Below are 20,377 nucleotides of genomic sequence, written 5' to 3' on the forward strand. Positions count from 1 at the left end.
TAAAATTATTATTGAAAAGGTGTGTTGTTAAAGCAAATGCAGAATAACACAGTAAGAATCATTTTGCATTCAAAACAAAATATGTTAAGGGCAGAGAAGTAGGAAAAGGTAATTATTAACTCACAATAAAATATTCTGGAAGCATTGTGATATGCTTTTATATACAGGATAGAAGTGGAAAAGCATGAACAGGTACAAAAGTGAGAGAGAACCAGAATAATAAAAAATGGACAAATCTGAAAATGGAAGAAGTGAAGCAGTTCTCTTCAATTACAGAGGCTACAGTGTTTAATTGAGAGGAAAAGCCTAAGAGAATGCTCTTTTTCTGCAAATTTATTGCCCCTTTTTTCTTCTAAATCAGCATGTTCACAAAAAGGATGGGAAGAAGTTCCTTGTGACCAGGATGGTAATTCAGCATACTTACCAGGGCATTTTTGTCTAGGACAAATGCTAAATGAGACCCAGGGGTCACTGATACAATCAGGAGTATCCCAGGCCAGCCATAATGGAGGTATGGCAGACTGACTGCAAAAGTGGTCACAATCTCTCACCCAGCTCTGTATCCTTATCTTTCAAGGAACTTCACATTTCCTCAATTCGAGAGGTAAACTCCATTCCCACTTCTTAATTCTGGACTATAATTAATTTGGTCAAAAGAACACAACAGGAGTGTAATTCAGAGCCCGTTCTGAGACGAGGTCCCTAGATACTTTGAGCACCTCTGTCATGGACAAGTACCACCCACAATGGAGCAAGGCCTGTCTAGAAGATCAAGTACCATGAGGAGAGCTCAGTCCCAACAAACCTCGGTTCCAATATCCAGTTAACTCCCAGAAACTGAACTCTCAGTTCACCTGCAGCTAACAGGGGAACCCAGTGAAGATCAAAATGGCCCAGCTACATTCACTCCAGTTTTCTCTAAAATCATAAGCAAAATAAATAGTTATTGTTTCTAGCCACCCAATTTTGGTTTCTTGCACAGCAATAGTTAACAAACACTACTTACACAAGTGTGCTAACCACCTCATAAATATGGGAATAACATTTCTACTGGAATGACCCAGCTCATTTGCACTGGGCAGAGTTAGGAAACTTTAGGATGTTCCATCCAAAATTAGTAATTGCCTATATTCATATTCTCCCTAGGAAATGAAAATCTTCTGATCTCAAATCCAATACTAACATAATCTCACACTTAGTCACCATTTTATGGTTTATATACTTGCACACACCATTTTCTTTAAATAAAACAAACTATGGAGCTCTAGCAGATAAGGTAGCATTATACTCATTTTACAAAGCAAACAAATCAAGTGGAAGGGCAAGTTAAATAACATTGACAATAGCAAATGGCAAAGCTACAGTATGATTTCACCTATATATTCACTATTTCTCCTAGGAGATCTTATGCTAAAATTTTGGGTCAGTATTGGCATATAATTTTTTAGGTATTTAGTTAATTGAATCTAGGAAGTTTACTTCTTTTCTTATAAAAATGAAGATAATATGACTTAGCTTAAGGGTTGTTTTGAGGGGCAAAGAGATAATTATGTGACACATAGCTCCAAGCCTAGCATGAATGTTAGGCTCTTGCCCCCATTCACCACGATAGGGATCTCTCCCAAGCTTGTTAACCACTACCCATGAGCACTGAGCATCACTTGAAATGATAAGCTTTCAGACAAATAGAATAGGCAAATTTATTTCTACGGTAGAAGCATTTATTATAGTTATAGAAAAATAACACTATTTCAAATCAGGGTAAGTAAGCAGAAGTATATTTTTCTCTTGCATACCCATACTCAATGTCAACATGATTTCAAGCTGTTCTTAATAAGAAACAAACACAGAATCAAGGTAGTATGCCAATAGAAGAGTATGTATTAAAGCTACATATCAGCCCTGGAAATCAGAAAACACAAAGTGAACTTGTGCAGCCATTTTCAACTTCAGTGTGTATCAGCCTCATCCTGACTGTGGAAAAAGCACCTTCAGGAAACTGAAGGCAAATTACCAGGTTAAGTAAGCTCTTGGCCTCAGAGCAGCAAAGAGACTGAGGGTACAAACTTTGCTTCTCGCAGAGGGGCAAAGACAAAACATACTACAATGGAAAGAAACAAAAAACAGTCATTTACTCACTGTGACTTCTATGAGCCTCAGATTCAGGAATAACAGCACTATACTCACGAACGTTGTACAGGTTAGGTCAAATTTTGTGTTAGTGCTTTCCCCACCAATAACACTCAGCTATTATCATTATTTCATTATTTTAACATCATCATCATTATTTGATACACATGAAATTCTTCCCACTTCCTACTCCCAGTCTTTATTTTAAGTCAAGCAACCATGTTCTGGGTCCAAGCTCACAGATTGTTTGGTACCACTTTTACACTGGTAACATTATTACTAGCTTCTATCATTCTCTTACATAACATTTCAGTACATGATTAAAATGACAATTTTTATATTCAAACTGAGACAACAGATTCAAAGAGGAAAGGGAACCAAAGTTTTCAAGTTGTATGTTGCTTCTAAAGCATCAATAGACGAATGAACTTTGTTTCAAAGTGGCCAATTTTAGACAATCTCTGAGTTCCCTGTCGTTTTCTGAATATCAGACTATTATAGATGAAAACATGGAGATAAAATACCTATAATCTTCATCACTTCCTATATTCAATATACTACAGTCATGTTTCATAGTTCAAAGTTTTTGGCAATTTAAGTATCTACCTACATAATTTGAGGTTTTTAATATTCTAAAACATTACTAAGGGGCTTAGTTGGGCTAGGATATGGTTTTTTAAACCTGGCATGAATGACATTTTGGGTTTACAAATTCTTAACTGTGCATCTTATGCATTATAGATGTTCAGCAGGATCCCTGGGCTTTACATATTAGCCGGTGTAGCAACTTGCCATCCGATACCGGTTTTGACAAAAATGTCTCCAGACATTGTCAAATGTCTTTTGGGGGCCAAAATCAGCCCTAGTTTAGAACCACTGGGTTAGAATTTAACAGACATAATTGTAAACTCTGAGTGCACAGATAATACAAGACTCTACATAATATTACTAATGTGAAGAGTCTAGCACAATAATTTCTGCTTTTGTGTTTATACTAGGGCACAGAGATTTTTATATAATATACTATTCAAGCATATAATCACCCACACATATCTATCTTTTTCCTACTGAAAACACTGGCATTAGGTAATTAAAAAAAAAAAGCTAATCCAGAAATCACCTTTATATTACCTGCTATGAGAAAAACCTAATCTATTAACAGTCACTAAATGGCCACCTAAAGAAATCACTGCAAGTGTCCTTCCTTCTGAATTCTAAGTCTCTCTTTCTCTACTTGTAGGCGTTCCTTTTCAATCTGTAGCTTCTCAGATTCAAACTTCAAAAACTGCAGCCTATCTTTTTCCAGTTGCAAGCGTTCTCGCTCAAGTTTTAACTTCTCTGTTTCTATGTCCTGTGGCTGAAGCATGGACTTTTCTCCTTGGCCAAGTTCATTTTCCAGAGATGGTTTCTCAGAATTGACTATCTGTAACCTCAATTTCTCTCTCTCAATCTGCAGCCGTTCCTTCTCTAGCTGCAGCCGCTCATGCTCCATGTCTAAATGGCGCAACCTCTCCTTCTCTATCTGTAGGCGTTCCTTTTCCACCTGCAGCCTTTCCGCCTCAATATCTAGTCGCCGCTTTTCCAACTCTAGTTTCTGTTTCTCTATGTTTACAAGCAAGTGGGGCTCATCATATGCAGACCTGGATGGTGTTGAGTTAAGGGTGAAAAACTCATCAATGTGGGGGAAGTCAGGAAGTTCATTTTCCCTCCTGGAATCTGGTATGACAGATGACAGCATTTCCTCCTCCTCCTCAATCTCAAACTGAGAAAAAAGAGAATGATTTTCAATGTTATTTCTACTTCACAGTTGCCAATTTGTTCAAATTGCTCTTAAAAGAACTTCTGTATTGTTTAAACACATAAAACCATTTAATTTGAATTGTGAAAACCCTTTACATTGAATTGCCAGATATCACTGAAACAATCAAGAATTATATATTTACACACACACACACACACACACACACACACACACACACACACACACACACAGTGGCATAAAATGTCACAGGCTAATACTTACTTCAGGACTTTGGGGGTCCCTTTCTTCTTCTTCCACTTTGACCTCAGTTAAGGATCCACCTGCATCCCTGAAATCTGCCACATTTTGCCAATCAAAATTTGGATCATTTCGGAATCCAATCTTTTCATCTATCTCTTCAGTAAGAGAGTCATCTAAATCAGATGTGGGAAGTGGAAACCCCGATCCAACCAGCTTAATATTCGCTTTCATCCTCTTTCTCTTCATAAGTGCTCGCCAGTCAAGGTATCTTCTTTTCACTTCTGTCCCTGTCCTCTGTTCTCCTTCTCCTACAGCATTCACACACTGTGCTATCTCCTCCCAAGCCATTCGCTTCATCACGTTTATTGTTGTATTGAGCTGCTTGGAAAAGATGACTTCTTTCCTTTTGGTAATTTCTTTCAAAAGGGTCTGAGTTTCTTGAACACTAAAATTGCTTTTCCTTTTTCTTTTTAACTGCTTCATTTTTTTTCTAATTAAATGGAGTCTTTACAGAAGATGTGAAAAGAACTTGAAGAGTGCTGCAAAGCACATGAATCAAGGACAAACCCTTGTTGGCAACTTAGTTTAAATCACTCAATTTTCTACTCATCTAGTATGTCTACTAGGCAGGCTGGATAATAATTCCTAAAGGGAAAAAGAAAAGTAAAATCAATCGATCAAACTTCAACTTCTGTTAACCCCAATAAGCCACATTAATTTAAAAAGAAACAAAAACCTACAGCACTCTATGGCTTAAAATTGCCTACTTCTCTATCTTTGCCAATACTACCATGATCCCAGCTGCCATCTTCTCACCTGGAATGCTGCAATGGTTGCTCACCAGCTGCACTTTTGACCCACTTCCCACTGTTCTAGCTCCTTCTCTCTTTAAATCAACCTGTATCTCCAACTACACAGGACTTCTCTCAGTCATCTATTCCTTTCAAGTTTTTTCCCTGCTTCAAAGCCTTTGTCAACACACTGTTCCCTCTGCCTAGAAAATGGACTGCTTCCTTCTTGGCCTACTCAATTCCTCATTCTTCAGCCCCAAAATTAAACGTGTTTTCATTGAAGCTTTTCTTGGTAAGTCAAACAGCATAAAGTCTATTCTACTTTTGTTTAACTTTTGTACTTTTGCTAAAATATGGCTCAGAGACTCTCTTTCCCACTTCATAAGTTTGAGGACAAGGATATTTCTGCTCACCATCACTTTCTCAGGCCTTAGTTTCTGGCATGTGGCAAGCACAACACAAATATACACTGAATTAATAAGGTGATCTGTTAAAAGGGCCATTTGGAATACTGAAAATAGGAAAACTGAAAGTCTAAGCTGTAAAAAGAATAAAACTCAGAAACTGGTTTGAGACAATGTCTGTTCAAAAAAATAAGAATTATCCACATCTTACCACTTCAAAAATTAAAACTCACTTTTAGAATCTGTAAACTGAGAATAAAATTTCCTTAATAAAAACATAAGGATACAACAAATTAAAGGGGTAATGTAAAAATGGTAAAGATTTTTCCTCAGCCATCCCACCTATTAATCAGAAAAGAACATTGTTGATTAAAAGAAAAAACAAAAATTTAAATTTCTAAATCTTTGGGGATCTAGGGTATAATTCTTAGTTTACCACTCTAATTCTGTCCCTCAATGCATACTATGACCTCCCCATTCCCTCAACCCACCCCCAACATCTAACATGAAATAAAACCCGGTTGAATGGTATATTTATTTCTAATTAATGCTTTTAATTATTTGATTTTCTTCAGAGAATTTCTCAGCAATACTTTATAACATTCTGGCCACTTTTTATTGTAGAGTTTAAACATTGTGATTTAGCAAGTAACTAGGTATACTTTCAGTCTCTGTGAAATAATTTTTAAAATAGTCATGTGGCAAAATTTCAATATAAATTCTGAAGGAAAAAGAATCCTCATTCAAGCACTTAAGATCTAAAACAGAATGTTTCTCCAATTTCCAGATGATGTTTATGCTATAGTATCATCCAAGAGAGTATCTGAAACTTCTGAAAAAGGTCAACTTTTCTAGCCCCACATTAGACTAACTGAATGTGGAACGCTAGGGGTAGGACCCAGCAAATGTGTTTCAATAAGCCCTCTAGAAGACTGCAATACATGCTGAAGTTTGAGAATCTCTGAACAAGACCTATACATCAATTAGTAAAATGGATGTTTCACACATCTGGCTCTCTTGCCTACCTTGATTCCAAGTCTGATATAAGAGTAATTGGTTGGTGGAATGAATATAAAGTATATCAAAATCCTCATTGTAATGGACCTAGGAAATGTTTTTCTGCTATCCAGACTTTGCATTGTGGGAAGGTACATTAAGAAGGTTGGGACAGATATTCAGACTTGAGTCAGGAATTCACTTTTTTTTCCTAGAGGCAGAAAATGAAACCATCTACTAAAAAGGTTCAAGTGCCTTGTATAATGTATCACATACTGCTTTATAAATACTGGTTTAACTGAAAAAAAAAAGAGAGGAATAAAGGTTAGAAAATCTCTTATTTGATTTTTAAAAGTACGTAAAAGAAAACAATGACTGAAAGAACAAGCAATACTTATAAAATTATATTTCTGACTTCAAATTCACTCAATGAATACTGCCATAGAATACAGCCTACATAATGAGAGGATAGAATGAGATTGCTAAAGACCTTTCCAACTCTCTCACTGCCTGACTATAAACTTTTCCTGACATTATGAAGAAAAAATACCAAATACTCATAAAGTTCCAAATCCTGTCATTTAGTCTCCACCACAGCACTGTATTAAAGATACCAGTTATTTCTATTTTTAAAACAAAATTGAAAGATTAATTTGCACACAGCTACTTAAATGACAGGATTTATATCCGAGTTCTCTGTGTCACATCTACTTCAACTTAATTATCAGCTTGTGACAGCTAAATCAGAAATGTGTTGCTGATGAATTTTGAGATACCACTTAGCAGATTTTCAAAAGGAACAGATTCCTATCTATGTGGAATGTCCATATAAATTCCATATATAAGCAGAAAAACTCCAAACTTCAACCAGTTATGTTTTCCCTGTCATGTATTAAAGTAAATAAAAATGGAGAGAAGGCCTGAAGAATCCCTGAACAAAGTAATCAGTTAGATCTCCTAAGTGACCTTCCTTTGATTTGCAAATATAAGTGAAATACTTGGGCTACTTCTTGTAAATGCCACATTAAAAAAAAAAAAAAAAAACAACTAAGGCCAACCAATCAGAAGCAGCCAACTTACAGTTATAGAATGATGGAGGCAACCATATAAATGTAATGAATCAAATATTTTCATTGCTTTACTTCCATGTTCATTCTATAAAAGCCTTCTCCTGGCACTTCCTCTGCAGAATCACTGAAACACTCCTAGTTTGGAGCTGCCCAATTTATAAATCACTGTTTCCTCAAATAAACTTTTAAAAATTTTATTATATCTCAGTTTACCTTTTTACCTGGTTTTTCTCAAACACTTTCATGACTACCAGTTTTAAATTTTTACTGATGTGAAAAATATTTCTCTACTAATTCATGATGGAAATAGTACCTTCTACTAAAGCAAAAATAAACAAATAAGGTTAAATTTTTAAAATACACAAAAATCTTTTCTTTTACTGTTTGAATACTCTTTTACAGTCAAAAGTGGTTGCTAACTCCTCATTCTTAAACTTTACCAAGACAGCATTTATTTCCATTTCATCAAACTTTTATTCATATTTTATCTTTTCTAGTTTCCGGTAATCTTTGATCCACAGGCTTTGTGTGTATCTAGAAAAATCACCAAATATATGCCAAACACCCTATCTTTTTGTTTCTACTCACTCATGTGAAATAACCATTTTCTGAATGGCCACTTGCTGTTGAAATAGGTCAGAGAGAATGAAAAATTCTAAACAGCAGAAAATGTACTCTCAAAAAAATCAACTGTCAATTCCACAAACACATACAAAAAAGAGCAAAGTATATAAAAACAAAAACAGGACTACAAGCAAACTATGTCTGAAATAGAATTTCTCAAAGACATTTACTGATAAATTGAAATCCATTAAATTGGAATATAATCAGTGACAGCATGCTTAATATTATTCTACATATATGCTAGCCTTTCAGTCAAATCTAAGCCTTTTGTCAAAAGAATATAAGAAAATATACTAATAAATTAAAACATCATTAACAAAGACAGTATATATAGTTGTTATAAACACAAATTCTGGAGTCAGAATCCAGGGATTAGATTTAGATCTACCACTTCATAGGTGGGGGGCCTTTAAGCTCTTTGTATGCAATTTTATTTGGAAAATAATGATGATAATGTTGTTTCAGAGACAATACAAGCAAAAAAAAAGATTTAGTAAAATATGGAGAACAGTTACTGTCATATATTAAGCACTATTAAAAGCTTTTAAATTTTATTTCATCAAAGACAAAATGAAACAGAGGTCACAATATTGGTATTGTTCCAAGTAAGCTGAATGGGAAGTCTATGGTTCTTTATTACTATGCTTTATAAGATATATATGTGATATTATGGAGCCTACTCATGAAAGCTCACAAATGCTAAATGTGTACATCTCAACTCTATTTTCACAGATATCATGCTGAGAGCTAAAAATCAGCCAAAACATCAGTTTTAGAACACTATTTGCACATATCAAATAATATTCACTAATAAGATGAAAGAAATGGAAATGCTATGTTTTAACATTAGATCCCAAGCAAATTTAGTGAACATTTTAGAAAATAGTTTTAGAGAATCATATTTAACTAGCACTCAGGCCTAACAAGCCTAACATTCCTTTTTCAATTTCAGCTATCCAATAGGATGGGTAAGTATTCAGCTTTCCTCTAGAGGAGACTGAATATGCTCATGAGGTACCATGTTTATAGTGCACAATAAAAGAAATGAAAGCAAACTGACATACATCACTAACCCAGCCTCAGTTTGCTGCTTCTTGGTACACTAAGTTGAAAGATAACTCAAAGGAATTACTGAAGTCAAACTTGGCTTTTTCCTTTTTTCATCATTTGTCCCACCACTGAGGACCTGGAAGAGGGTAGTCTACCTGCTCCAAAGACAATAACTTCAATACCTGGTAGTATGCCTAACAATTAGGAGGATGTAAAAAATACAAAATTAAAAGAATGTGCTCAGCAGATGGGAAAAGAAAAAGAAACAGAAAATAAATGAAGGAAGGTAAGAAAGAAAAACTGAAATTTCCATGGGTACAAAAAGCTTAATATTAAGGGAAGAAGGCAATCTAAGTCAATATAGGCAAGAATCAGTTAGTGAAGAGATTAGGTACTAAACTACTCACCTCATAACCATGCCAAAGAATTTAACAGTTAATAGGCTAAAAAATTCTGAATTTTTTTTTTTTTCAGCAAACAGACTACCTTGCTTCTTAGGGGTATCTACTGAGTATAAGCAGGTTATAAAAGACATTTTGAAAAACAGGATCAGAGGTTAGATATCCTAAAAATAGAACAGAGAGCTAAAGTGACATCCAATTCCATATTAAATTATCTAAAATGTGGTAAGAAGAATGAATTTTTGTTTCTAAAAGATACAGACTATTTCAGAGCATTTAAATAGTTTCTTGAACTATTACATTTTTAAGGTAAAAGCATGGTAAAAGTACAAACATTCATCAATAGGGTACTGCATGAATAAACCAAATACTATGTTGCATGATGAAATATATGCACCATGTCATATTATTATAGACACAGCGTTAGCATATCATCATCCCTGTATGGATACTATAGTTAATACAAGTCAACAAAAATGGGAAAGGAAATGTATATATACATGTTCATTTGTGCACATATTCACAGAGGCAAAACATGCTGTGCTAGACACAGAACATGCTGTGCTAGACAGCAAGCTCACCAACTCTGTTCATCACCATTACTGGCTCTAAGGATCATGTGTATAAGTCATCACTGCTTTCACCATGTGACTGTTTGTTAGCCCATGGCATATTTTACTATGAGGAGATTAAAATTATGTTAAAAATCTACTTATGACGGATTTTTATTATAGAAAATTAGATATTTTAAGTCTCACAAACATATATCTTACAAATTTATTGATATAAAAAGTAAAAATATGCATATATGTTTAAAAAAAATCTAAGTAATGGTACAAAATAAAGTTAAAGTCTCCCTACCAGCAATGTAACTAATAATTTCTTAAGATTCTTTCCAGAAAAATCATATATGTTTATAATAGCATGTGATACTGTTGGTCCCAGGACTACAATTTAAATAACTAAGTTAAGAGCTAAGTTTGCTTACCTTGCTCCTCCTCTTTATAGTAACCAATAAAATATGTGAACCATGCATATAATTTAAAATTTCCTAGTATCTACAGTAAAAATAAAACAAAGAGGTACAATTGATTTTAACAAATTTTATTTAACACCATATATTCAATATATTATCATTGTATTACGTAATCAATACAAAATTACTGAGTACTATTTCCATTTCCATTCTTGTTTTCTCACTGTTTTTAAAATCCAGTATGAATTTTATAGTTACAGGTACATCTTACTTTGTACTAGCCACATCCATTTACCTAGTAGCAAATGGGCACATGCCCATGCACACACGCACACATGCGCACACACACACACACACACACACACAATCAATCAATCAATCACCTAAGGAGTTTTTCAAAGTATCTATGACCAATCCCCATCTCTGACCATATAAAACAATTTTTTTGCAATAGAGGCAGGCATTAAGAATTTAAAGTGATCTCTAGGTAATATTCATTGGCAGACAAAACTGAGAACAATCCTGCTTAGACAATCAGTGTTAAAAACCTACTTGTTCAAATATATACAGAAAAGCAAGGAGTACAAATGCTATTATTGCTAAGAAATTTCTTTTCAGAGATCATTGAGGAAAAATTCACCTACCACAAAAGACTTACAAGGTAGAAAAAGTCAGTTTATTTGAGGGGTGGGGGGAATGCCTGACATAATGTTATGTCAGAAGCCAGAAGAATGTCTCTGAATCATAAGAACCAACTCACACCTCTATTTATTGGAAACACATCAACCAATACAGGTAAGTCAATTTAGACTTAAGAAACAGACTACTCTTCTGAGAATAAAGCATTCTTATAAGCAGAATGTCTTTAGACACCCATATCTTTATTAGAAAATATTATGACTAACTTAAGAATATAAATCTGAAATATCCATTATCAGACTGAATAATTAAGAAATACTGCTTTATTTATCAAATATGTAGAATCCCTAAAAGCCTTTCAAAGAGATAAGTTTGCACTTAAGAGATAAGTTTGCTTACCTTGCTCCTCCTCTCTTCCTGTTATAAACTCATTATGGAGTCTTTCCAACATACCATCATATTTACCTTTTCCAATTTTAACCATCACCCTAATACCAACCCCAACCCACTTTCTCCAACAAACGTGTAGGCACAGGGCACATGAAATCAGTGGCAGTTATAACATTCCTCTAAATTCTAGAACTGTGTTGTCCAACAGAAATTATAAGAGCTAAATATAAATTTAAATCCTCTAGTAACCACATTAAAAAAGTAAAGAGAAACATGTAAAAATGAATTATATTTTATTTAACACAATATATCCTAAATGTTATCCTTTCAACATATAATCAATTTAAGAAATTACTGAGGTATTTTACATACTTTTCAAATGCCAGTCAGTATTTTAAACTTCACATTTTAAATCTAGCCATATTTCAAGTACTCAACAGCAACGTGTGGATACTGACTACTACACTGGACACCACAGCTATGTCATGATCCCTATTTATTTGAGGACTATCACAGTTGTGTTCTCTAGCCCATCTCCCCAACTCCCATGGTGTCTGCCCTTTTGTCTAGCAAATGTCTACTCATCCTTTAGAACTCAATTTAAAGTCTCCTGTTCTAGGGCACTTTTCTGTTCTCATTCACATAAGTCCAATGTTCTTGCCACATACTTCTACTATCAGACTATACTACAGTCACTTATTTTACATTAAAAGCAACAGAAAATCAAAGCTAAATATATTACTCCTGTTGTCAAATAATTTACAATCTAGTGAAATTAGTAAAATATAGATGCATAATGAAATGCACATAAAAAATTATAATGAATCTGCAAAGTGAAGGTCATGAATACAGACTACATAGGCTTATATGCCAATTCCACCACTTAATAGCTCTGTGACAAGCAAAGTAACCTTTTGTACTTGTTTCCTCATCTATAAATGAAAATAATAATAAGACTCATGATGTTTTAAGATTTAAAAGAGAAAATGCAATTAAGAAGTTCAAAGATATAGTAAGCCCACAAGAAATATGTACTATCATTACCTCTTAGTACAGTAACTGGACATAGTAAGCAACTATTTCTTTACTGAAGATTAATGTTAATATCTGAAGAGTACAATAAAGAAGTACTAACAAAATACCCTGAATATCCAGAAGGAGAAATCTTCGATGGGATCAAAAAGGGTTTTGAGAAGGAATTAAAGCTAAGAAACTAGGTCGGGGCCAAATATCAGCTAATCTTTAATGTTGGTTTAATAACACCCTGAACTTTAATCAGAAAATGTACTGAACAAGACAAATATAACTATGAAAGTTCACATTTTTTTGAAATTCAGGGTTACCTTTTATATGGAGGCACTGTTACTATAATACTATACAAACTATAAGAACAAATATATGATAAACAATGACTGAAATTGTCAAGAGAATCCTAATTTATGCAGATAACCACCATCAGGTTTTATTGCTCTTAGAATCTGAGATCATTTCATCAATTTGGTGTAAATTTATTCGAACAGCAGAAATAGCAGTGCTTTTACCACCAAGTCAATATATTTTTTGACAACAGTCATTGTCAAAATTTGACAACAGTTGTTGCCATTTTCATATTTTCCCCAAGAATTTCTATCTCCATACTTCTAGCTTCTAATGTGGTGCCCCTTCAAGGACAGCTGCACTAAGTACTTCTTTCAAATGTTGTAGTCCCGCTAACGCTGCAAAGCCATGAGTGATCTATGCTGAGCTAATGAACTATTTCATCAAAACCAATATTGGAACACATCTTGACTTCCTGACAGTCTTGGCTTATTGTGTGAAAAAAACCTTTGCATGAAAGCTTGACATTTTCGAAGTTAAAAAAAAAAAAAGGTGCCAGCCTCAGTGCATATTGTGTTGTTAAAATTTGCTAACACACATAAAGGCTATGTTTTCAGGAATGCATATCTTTCTGTCTTCTTTATATTTTGGAAGCTTGGGTTTTCTGCCATCAAAAAATGTATATATTTATTAAGTTCCTACTATGTGTTAGACACCGAATATAACATCCCATAAAATGCCATCCCATTTTTAATTGATTGCCATCCCCATCTTCAGAGGAGGGAACTCAATAGTTGCAATCTTTAAAACTTATAGACCTGTAATGTACAATCACAGAGAACAGTCATTTTCCTGAAATCTCATCTCACAATCATTCTTTACTGTCAGGAAATAGGAATAATATGCAGTTCACTTACGTAATCCTCATGCAGATGACGCACCACCAAAACAATATTATAACAGGCAATTTTTAACAAGGACTAACAATTGAGAATGAAGTTCCGTTACTATATTGCATGATAAGACATAATTAAGAGGTCTGAGAAAAATCAGGCAGTAAAATCTGCGTTAAAAAAAAATGAAAGGGTAAATTCATTAAGCAATTGGAGAAGAAAAGTATCATACACCTACAAAACTTCCCTCAATGTCCACCCCAATCCTCTTTAAAGTATGATTCCTGCCCCCCAATGTTCTTATAGGAAATTAACCTCCCTGCCGAATAGTACGTTCTTCTTTAAAACTTGTAGGTAAACGAGTTTAGAAAAGAGTCGCCAGTCACCAAAGTATCATTCACCTGCTCCAAGTGGCCGCCTCCTGCGGGACTGCTCAGTAAACACCCCCTACGAAGAAACCAGGAGGACAGGATTCCCGCGAGGCCACCCAGGAACAGGGGGCGCGCACCTGACTCAGCCACAAGATGCGGCTGCACCTGGTGAGAACCGGGGCAACTTGGAAAAGGATTCCTTTCTCCGAATATTTAATGGGAGTCCCGATTTGGGTGTTCAGAAACTTCCGCAGCCTTGTTTCAGGGGATTGGGCCCTTCTAACCCTCTCCCATCAGGGACAGCGCGCTAGGTACTTCTTTCAAATGCTGTAGTCCCGCTAACGCTGCAAAGCCAGGGTCAGAGGCTGGTAGCGGCGAGACGCAACCTGCCGCTGACCCCGCCGGGACCCTCCCCCCTTGCGAGGACACCCACGGTCCGTGGAGCCTGTCACCCTCGCTGTCTCCTCCCGCACCGTACTTCTCACCTGCGACCCTGGCAGCACCTCCACAAGATCGCCTCTAAGGGTGGTAAAAAGGGACGCTTCATTAATTCCCCGCCCACCAACTTCTCACTCCCTCCATTGGCTGGAGTACATGCCGCTCATTAGATGTGGCTCATCCATTGGTTCGAAGGGCACTACCATTCTGGGCGAGAGCCCGCCTCAGGCCAAGCCTCACAATGGGAATCGAATCCCAAACCGGTTCCGGGTTAGTGCCCTGGCATCCGCCCCTTTGTGAGTCGCCTCCCGTTCTGCGCTCAGTCTTTGGTGCTTGTCTCTGTCAGTCAAGTGGCCTCTAGGAAAGGATTGGTCCCTAGCGATCAGCTTGCCGCGCTGTTCCACCTGATAGGAGAATTGGCCGCTCCATCTCCAAACCCTACTCCCGTCCTTCACCCTCGACCGACTGTTAAAAGGGAAGAGAAGAATTGACATTCTTGAATCTAACGGGCTTCCCAGGCCAGCATCATGTACTGAAACAATTGCGACTTCCTTTGGTGTCAACCATTCCCCTGAAACTGACTTTGCCAAAGGTCACCGGTGACTTCCTTTTGGCAAAATCCATTAGTCACTTCTTTACTTGACTACTCAAAAATAAATAAATAAATAAATACATAAGTAAAACTGACTTGTCGACTCTTTTTTCAGTGTTTTCCCTAATACGTGCCGCTTCTGGTTTTCCTCCGTTTCAACCCTCTTCTCCATTCTTCTTTGTAGTTGTCTCCTTGTCTGCAGTCTCCAGTTGAGATGTGAGCTAATGAACCTGTCTTCCCACTGCCTCTGTTCAGGCCCCTAATTCACTCTCACCAAAATTATCTCAGTAGCTTCCTAACTGGTACCATTCAAACAGTAGCCAAAATGAGTTGCTTAGAGTTCGTTAGCATATGTAATCTCATAATCTTACCTTGAAGTACTAACTCCTTAAAAGGCTTACAAAATCCTGAAAGGTAAGGCTCCCATTTTTCCCTCAGGCATCATATTCTCAGCATTCCTCACCCCAGTTTTTACTTCTTTCAGTTCCTTCACTACAGTGGCCGTGGGACTCAGTTTGCATTTCTGTATTTCTATCCAAAAGGTTCTTCCCTGCCTCTTCTCTACTATGCCCAGGATTCACTTTAGAAATTACTTCCTGAAGGAAGCCTTCCTTTCTTCTCCAACCACTGTACCTCCACTTCCAAGTTGTTCATCTAATGTAGGTTTGCCACATGAGACAGGATGTTAAGTTAAATTTGAAGTTTACATAAATATCAACTAAGTTTTAATATAAGTATGTCCCATGCAAGATTTGGAATTACTTTTATTTACTAAATCTAGCAACCCTACTCAAGAGAGCTCTCATCACAACCAGTACCTTTCTTCATACAACTCTTTCTTTGCCTAGCAAATTGCCTAGAAAATAATTACCGAAAGAAGATTTGATAAATAAATGATGGAATATTCTTGATCAATGGAGAATCCTTTCTGGATATTGTAAGAGGAGTTCTAGGTCATAAAATAAGAAGCACTTGTGAAATATGCTCTTTAAAATGTAGTGAATAATCTTAAAAGATTTTTACTTATGACTTTATCAAAGAAACATGTTTATACATTTGCCTAAGTAGAACAAAATAAAGTTTTGTTGTTTTCAGAAAATGCAGAAACATTTACTTTATAATTTTTGGTTTTGTTGTGGTGGATGCTTTTTGGCTGAACGTGATGAAAAAGTAACAGAACTATCCACTCCCATAATGACCAGGCACCTTCTCTCTGTCCTCTTCCAAAATCTATCCACCATTTGAATCTATTTCCTTCAGTATTAGAGATAAAGTCTAGAAGGAGTTAAGTATTGAGAAATTTTTTATTTCATATCATGAAGTCTAATCTTCCTCCAATTAACCTCAGTCTCCTTGCTATTTACAGGATCTTTTCTGGATAACCTCACTATTTCTTCTAGCTTTATCTACTCTTGAGTGGGTATGAACCAACAGAAAGAGATTAAAGGTAATATCCAATATTAGTATGCCATTACCAACTTGATATTTTGTTCACTGAATTGATTTTTATAATATTAATGTCAAGCTAGAGATTTTACCTAAACTTACACACTTATTCTAGAACTGCACTACTCAACAGTAATGACCAAACAAGTCTTTGATATATGGCTAGTCCAACTGAATAACTAAATTGTAATTGTATTTAAATTTAATTTTAAAACAATTAAATTGTTATTAGGGATTTCCAAGTATGTTTGGGAAATGTGAGTTTTATGAATCTACTTTTCAAATATAATTTTTTAAAAATCAAACACAGACCAAATAAAAGAAATAGTGTCTAAATTGAGATGTGCTGTGAGCATAAGATATATAGAGGATATCAAGACTTAGCATGATGTAGAATATTTTACAATGTGAAATATTTCATTGGTAATATTGTTAAAATATTATGAGTTGAAATTATAATGTCTTGCACAGTTGGAAAGAAAAGCATTTTTAAATTAATTTTAGTATTTACCCATTTTATTGAGGTATAATTGACAAAAATGTATGTATTCAAAGTCTACACTATGATGATTTGATATACATATACATTGTGAACTGGTTGCAACAATCAGCTAATTAACACATTCATTACCACACAGTCACATTAGTGTTTATGTGTGTAGCAAGAAGGTATACTCTGTTAGCAAATTTCAAGTAAACAATACAATACTAACTATAGTCATCAACATTTCCCTATTTCTGCCACCCAACCTCCAGCTACTGTTCTACCCTCTGCTTCTATGAGTTCAACATTTTTTAGGTTCCACGTATAGGTGAGATTGTATAGTATTTGTCTTTCATTGTCTGGCTTGTTTTACTTAGTCCTCCAGACTTATCCATGTTATTGCAGATTGCAGTATTTTCTTCATTTTTATGACTGAATAATATTCTACTATATGTGTATCACAGTTTGTTTATTTATTTATTCATCCATAAATACTAAGATTTTTCCCCATATGTTAGCAATTGTGAACAGTGCTACAGTAAACATGGGGATGCAAATATTCTCCTGATTCTTGAGACTGTGATTTCAACTTTTTTGGCTATATATTGAGAGGTAGGATTGCTGAATTGCTGATTCTATGATAGTTCTACTTTGAATTTTTGGAGGAAATGCCATATTGTTTTCCATAATGGCTATACCAATTTATATTTCTACAATAGTGTACAAGCTTTCCCTTTATTCTACATCTTTTATCAACACTTACTTAAAAAAAAAAAAACAATAGCTATCCTAGCAGGCATAAAGTGATATATTGTGATTTTGATTTGCACTTCCCTCATAATTAATAATGTGTAGCATCTCTTCATATGTCTATGGACCATTTGTGTATTTCATTGAAGAAATATTTACTAAAGTCATTTGCCTATTTTAAATAACTATTATGTTATTTGGTGCTTTTTTCTTTTTTTCTGTTATCCAGTTGTATAAATTCCTTATTAATTACATATATATTTTGAATATATTTTCTCCCAATCTGCAGATACCTTTTTGGGTTTTTGCTTGTTTGTTTGTTTGCTTTTTGGTACCATGGAATCAACCCAACGGTGCTTTACCACTGAGCTACACTCTCCTGTTCATGATTCTAACTGTCATGCAGGGGCTGTAGCCCAGGAAAGAAGATTTGGAGCCTGGCAGGTAGAAGAAGATGCAAGATGCAGTTAGGATAGTAGACATACTTTATTCAGTGGTAGTCATAGGCTCCAGCCTCCAACTTCTAGCTTTAGCATCCAGCCAGTTCCATTTTGCCCCCATTTCACCATTAGTCCCTAAGTCTTTTCCATCGACACTTTTTATGTACAGGCCAAACAAAGCAGGCACAAAGCCAACAGGTTACATCATTGGAGGCATGACCTTGAGTATATCCAGTGAATCAGACTATTTCTGGCCTTGACTAACAATAACAGCAGATTTCTGGTTACATACTTAAAATAGCCCACAGGAAATCTTGGTGAGGGAACCTAACTGTAACCTTTTGGGGCCTACCCTAATACTAATATTAAGGAATTTATGAAGAAAAAAAATTTATTTCATACAATTATGGAATTCAAGGTGAGGGTACACATCTGATGAAGGCCTTTTTGCTGGAGAGTACTCTTCAGAGTCCTAAGGTGACATAAAGCATCATACTGCAAAGGGTACATCCAAGACACAGAAACAAACTGGCTTTTATAACAAACCCATTCTTAAGATAGCCAATTAACCCATGAATCCATTAATCCAAAAGGGTACATTCAAGACACAGAAACAAACTGGCTTTTATAACAAACCCATTCTTAAGATAGTCAATTAACCCACGAATCCACGAATCCATGAATTACTCCTAATTACCTGAAGGTCACACCTGGTCTCACCTCTTTATCTTCACAATGGAAATTAAATTTCAATATTTGGGGGGGACTTTCAAACCATAACAAATTATAAAATGATGTTGAAAGATTTTAAACAGAAATTTTTATGATTCTAAAAAAATTTTCTTTGAATGAAAAAACAATATGTTTTCCACAGAAATTCTTCCAATTATTTTCCTTTAGATTTTGTTGAGATACTAGCTACTTAGGGCTGGCAGATTTTTTTTTAAAGTTTCAAAGACAGTCTGGCGTCAATTGTTTTTCTCCACTATATCACATTCTACTTCTAGGCCTTGTTCTGCCATTCAAAAAGCTTGTTCTTCTCCATCAAATTATTCAGTTTATTAAAAATTTTTTGACTTCAGAAGAAAAGACCAAAGTATACAGCAAAATGGGCCCCAGTTTGCAGTTTCCTAATTCCTTTCATTCTTATAATTTCTAGCCACCTTTAAGTACTTTGCACACATATCTTTTCTAAGAGATTTATAGTTAGGGAAACTGAGGCAGAGTTTAATGCATGTCACTATTTATGAAAGAGGAAACTGAGGCTCAGAAGTTAGGAGGCTTATGTAAAATCACATAGCAAGGAAGTGGTGGAACTAAAAGAGAACTGCCTGATTCCAGGTCCTATGCTTTATTTAATCAATATGTATCTATTCTCCTCAGCAAGAAGCAGGTTTTTTTTTTCAAAGTTACTATAGAGCTGAATGAACTTTCACAAGTCTTTGGCAACTTACATAGCTCTTGATAACCCAAATACTTTGATCTTATGCCCACAAACCATACAACACTAACCACTGATCTTACAAAACATCTTTCTCAGGATGTTTGGCTCTGTTGCCTTTAGGATCTTTCTGCTTATCATTTCATGTGTTTTTGTTCTTTCTTCTATACTACCCCAACTCTATTACACTAAAAATAAATTTCCTTTGTAACATCTCTAGTCCTACATTGCATTCTTACTACTCTCTCAGTTTACTTTCTAATCTCTGCCTATTTTCTCCATTGTTAAAACATGTAGCCAAAGTATGTTTACACAATTACATATAATAATTTTAAAATAATGTTAAGAATATCCTGGTTATCAGCCCTAAGTGAGAAAGTAACTGAATAGATCATAAAATATTTTCTTAAACACAAAAACCCATCTAAACTTCAAGTAATTACATTACCACTTTTGGGTTCTCTTTTGACTTATTCCACCATACTAAAAAAAAAAAAAATTCTCCTCTTCTTTATGCATTAATATTGGATTTTAAATTTCAATAAATTTAATTTCATAAGTTAAAATTTTTCTGCATATTTAAGACAAAAGACTGAGTTCTAATAATAACAATTACTTTTATTCTACTTTCTGGGTTTTTGTCCTCCATTTTTTAATTTTTTTAAGCTTTTTTTTCTTTTCAGTTTGATTAAAGTGTAGCAAAGTGTGTCTCATCTCATTTGTGTCTTAGAG

The 20,377-nt window shown here is 35.1% G+C and overlaps 1 protein-coding gene across 3 annotated transcripts; it reads right to left on the reverse strand.

Moving 5' to 3' along the window:
• Positions 1-1,686: 1,686 nt before the first annotated feature.
• Positions 1,687-14,682, reverse strand: Msantd4 (Myb/SANT DNA binding domain containing 4 with coiled-coils). Of its 3 annotated transcripts, none has more exons than XM_013360247.4 (3): positions 14,540-14,682; positions 4,154-4,777; positions 1,687-3,892 (listed from the first exon to the last, which is right to left on the reverse strand). In XM_013360247.4, exons 2-3 carry the CDS (start codon positions 4,613-4,615, stop codon positions 3,317-3,319), a joined length of 1,038 nt encoding a protein of 345 aa, XP_013215701.1. In that variant the 5' UTR covers positions 4,616-4,777; positions 14,540-14,682; the 3' UTR covers positions 1,687-3,316. The 3 variants fall into 3 exon arrangements, with proteins under 3 accessions (XP_013215701.1, XP_021584633.1, XP_021584632.1); XM_021728958.3 differs by lacking the exon at positions 14,540-14,682 and adding an exon at positions 14,085-14,529; XM_021728957.3 differs by lacking the exon at positions 14,540-14,682 and adding an exon at positions 13,708-13,853.
• Between the last annotated feature and the right edge of the window lie 5,695 nt (positions 14,683-20,377).

This window comes from Ictidomys tridecemlineatus, chromosome 4 (genome assembly GCF_052094955.1).
Source record: "Ictidomys tridecemlineatus isolate mIctTri1 chromosome 4, mIctTri1.hap1, whole genome shotgun sequence".
Lineage (NCBI taxonomy): Eukaryota > Metazoa > Chordata > Mammalia > Rodentia > Sciuridae > Ictidomys > Ictidomys tridecemlineatus.

Coding starts and splice junctions, on each gene's coding strand:
- Msantd4 (XM_013360247.4), bottom strand. CDS start 4,615: ATGAAGCAGTTAAAAAGAAAAAGGAAAAGCAATTTTAGTGTTCAAGAA. Junction 3,893..4,153: donor GGGACCCCCAAAGTCCTGAA/GTAAGTATTAGC, acceptor CTTTTTTCTCAG/TTTGAGATTGAGGAGGAGGA.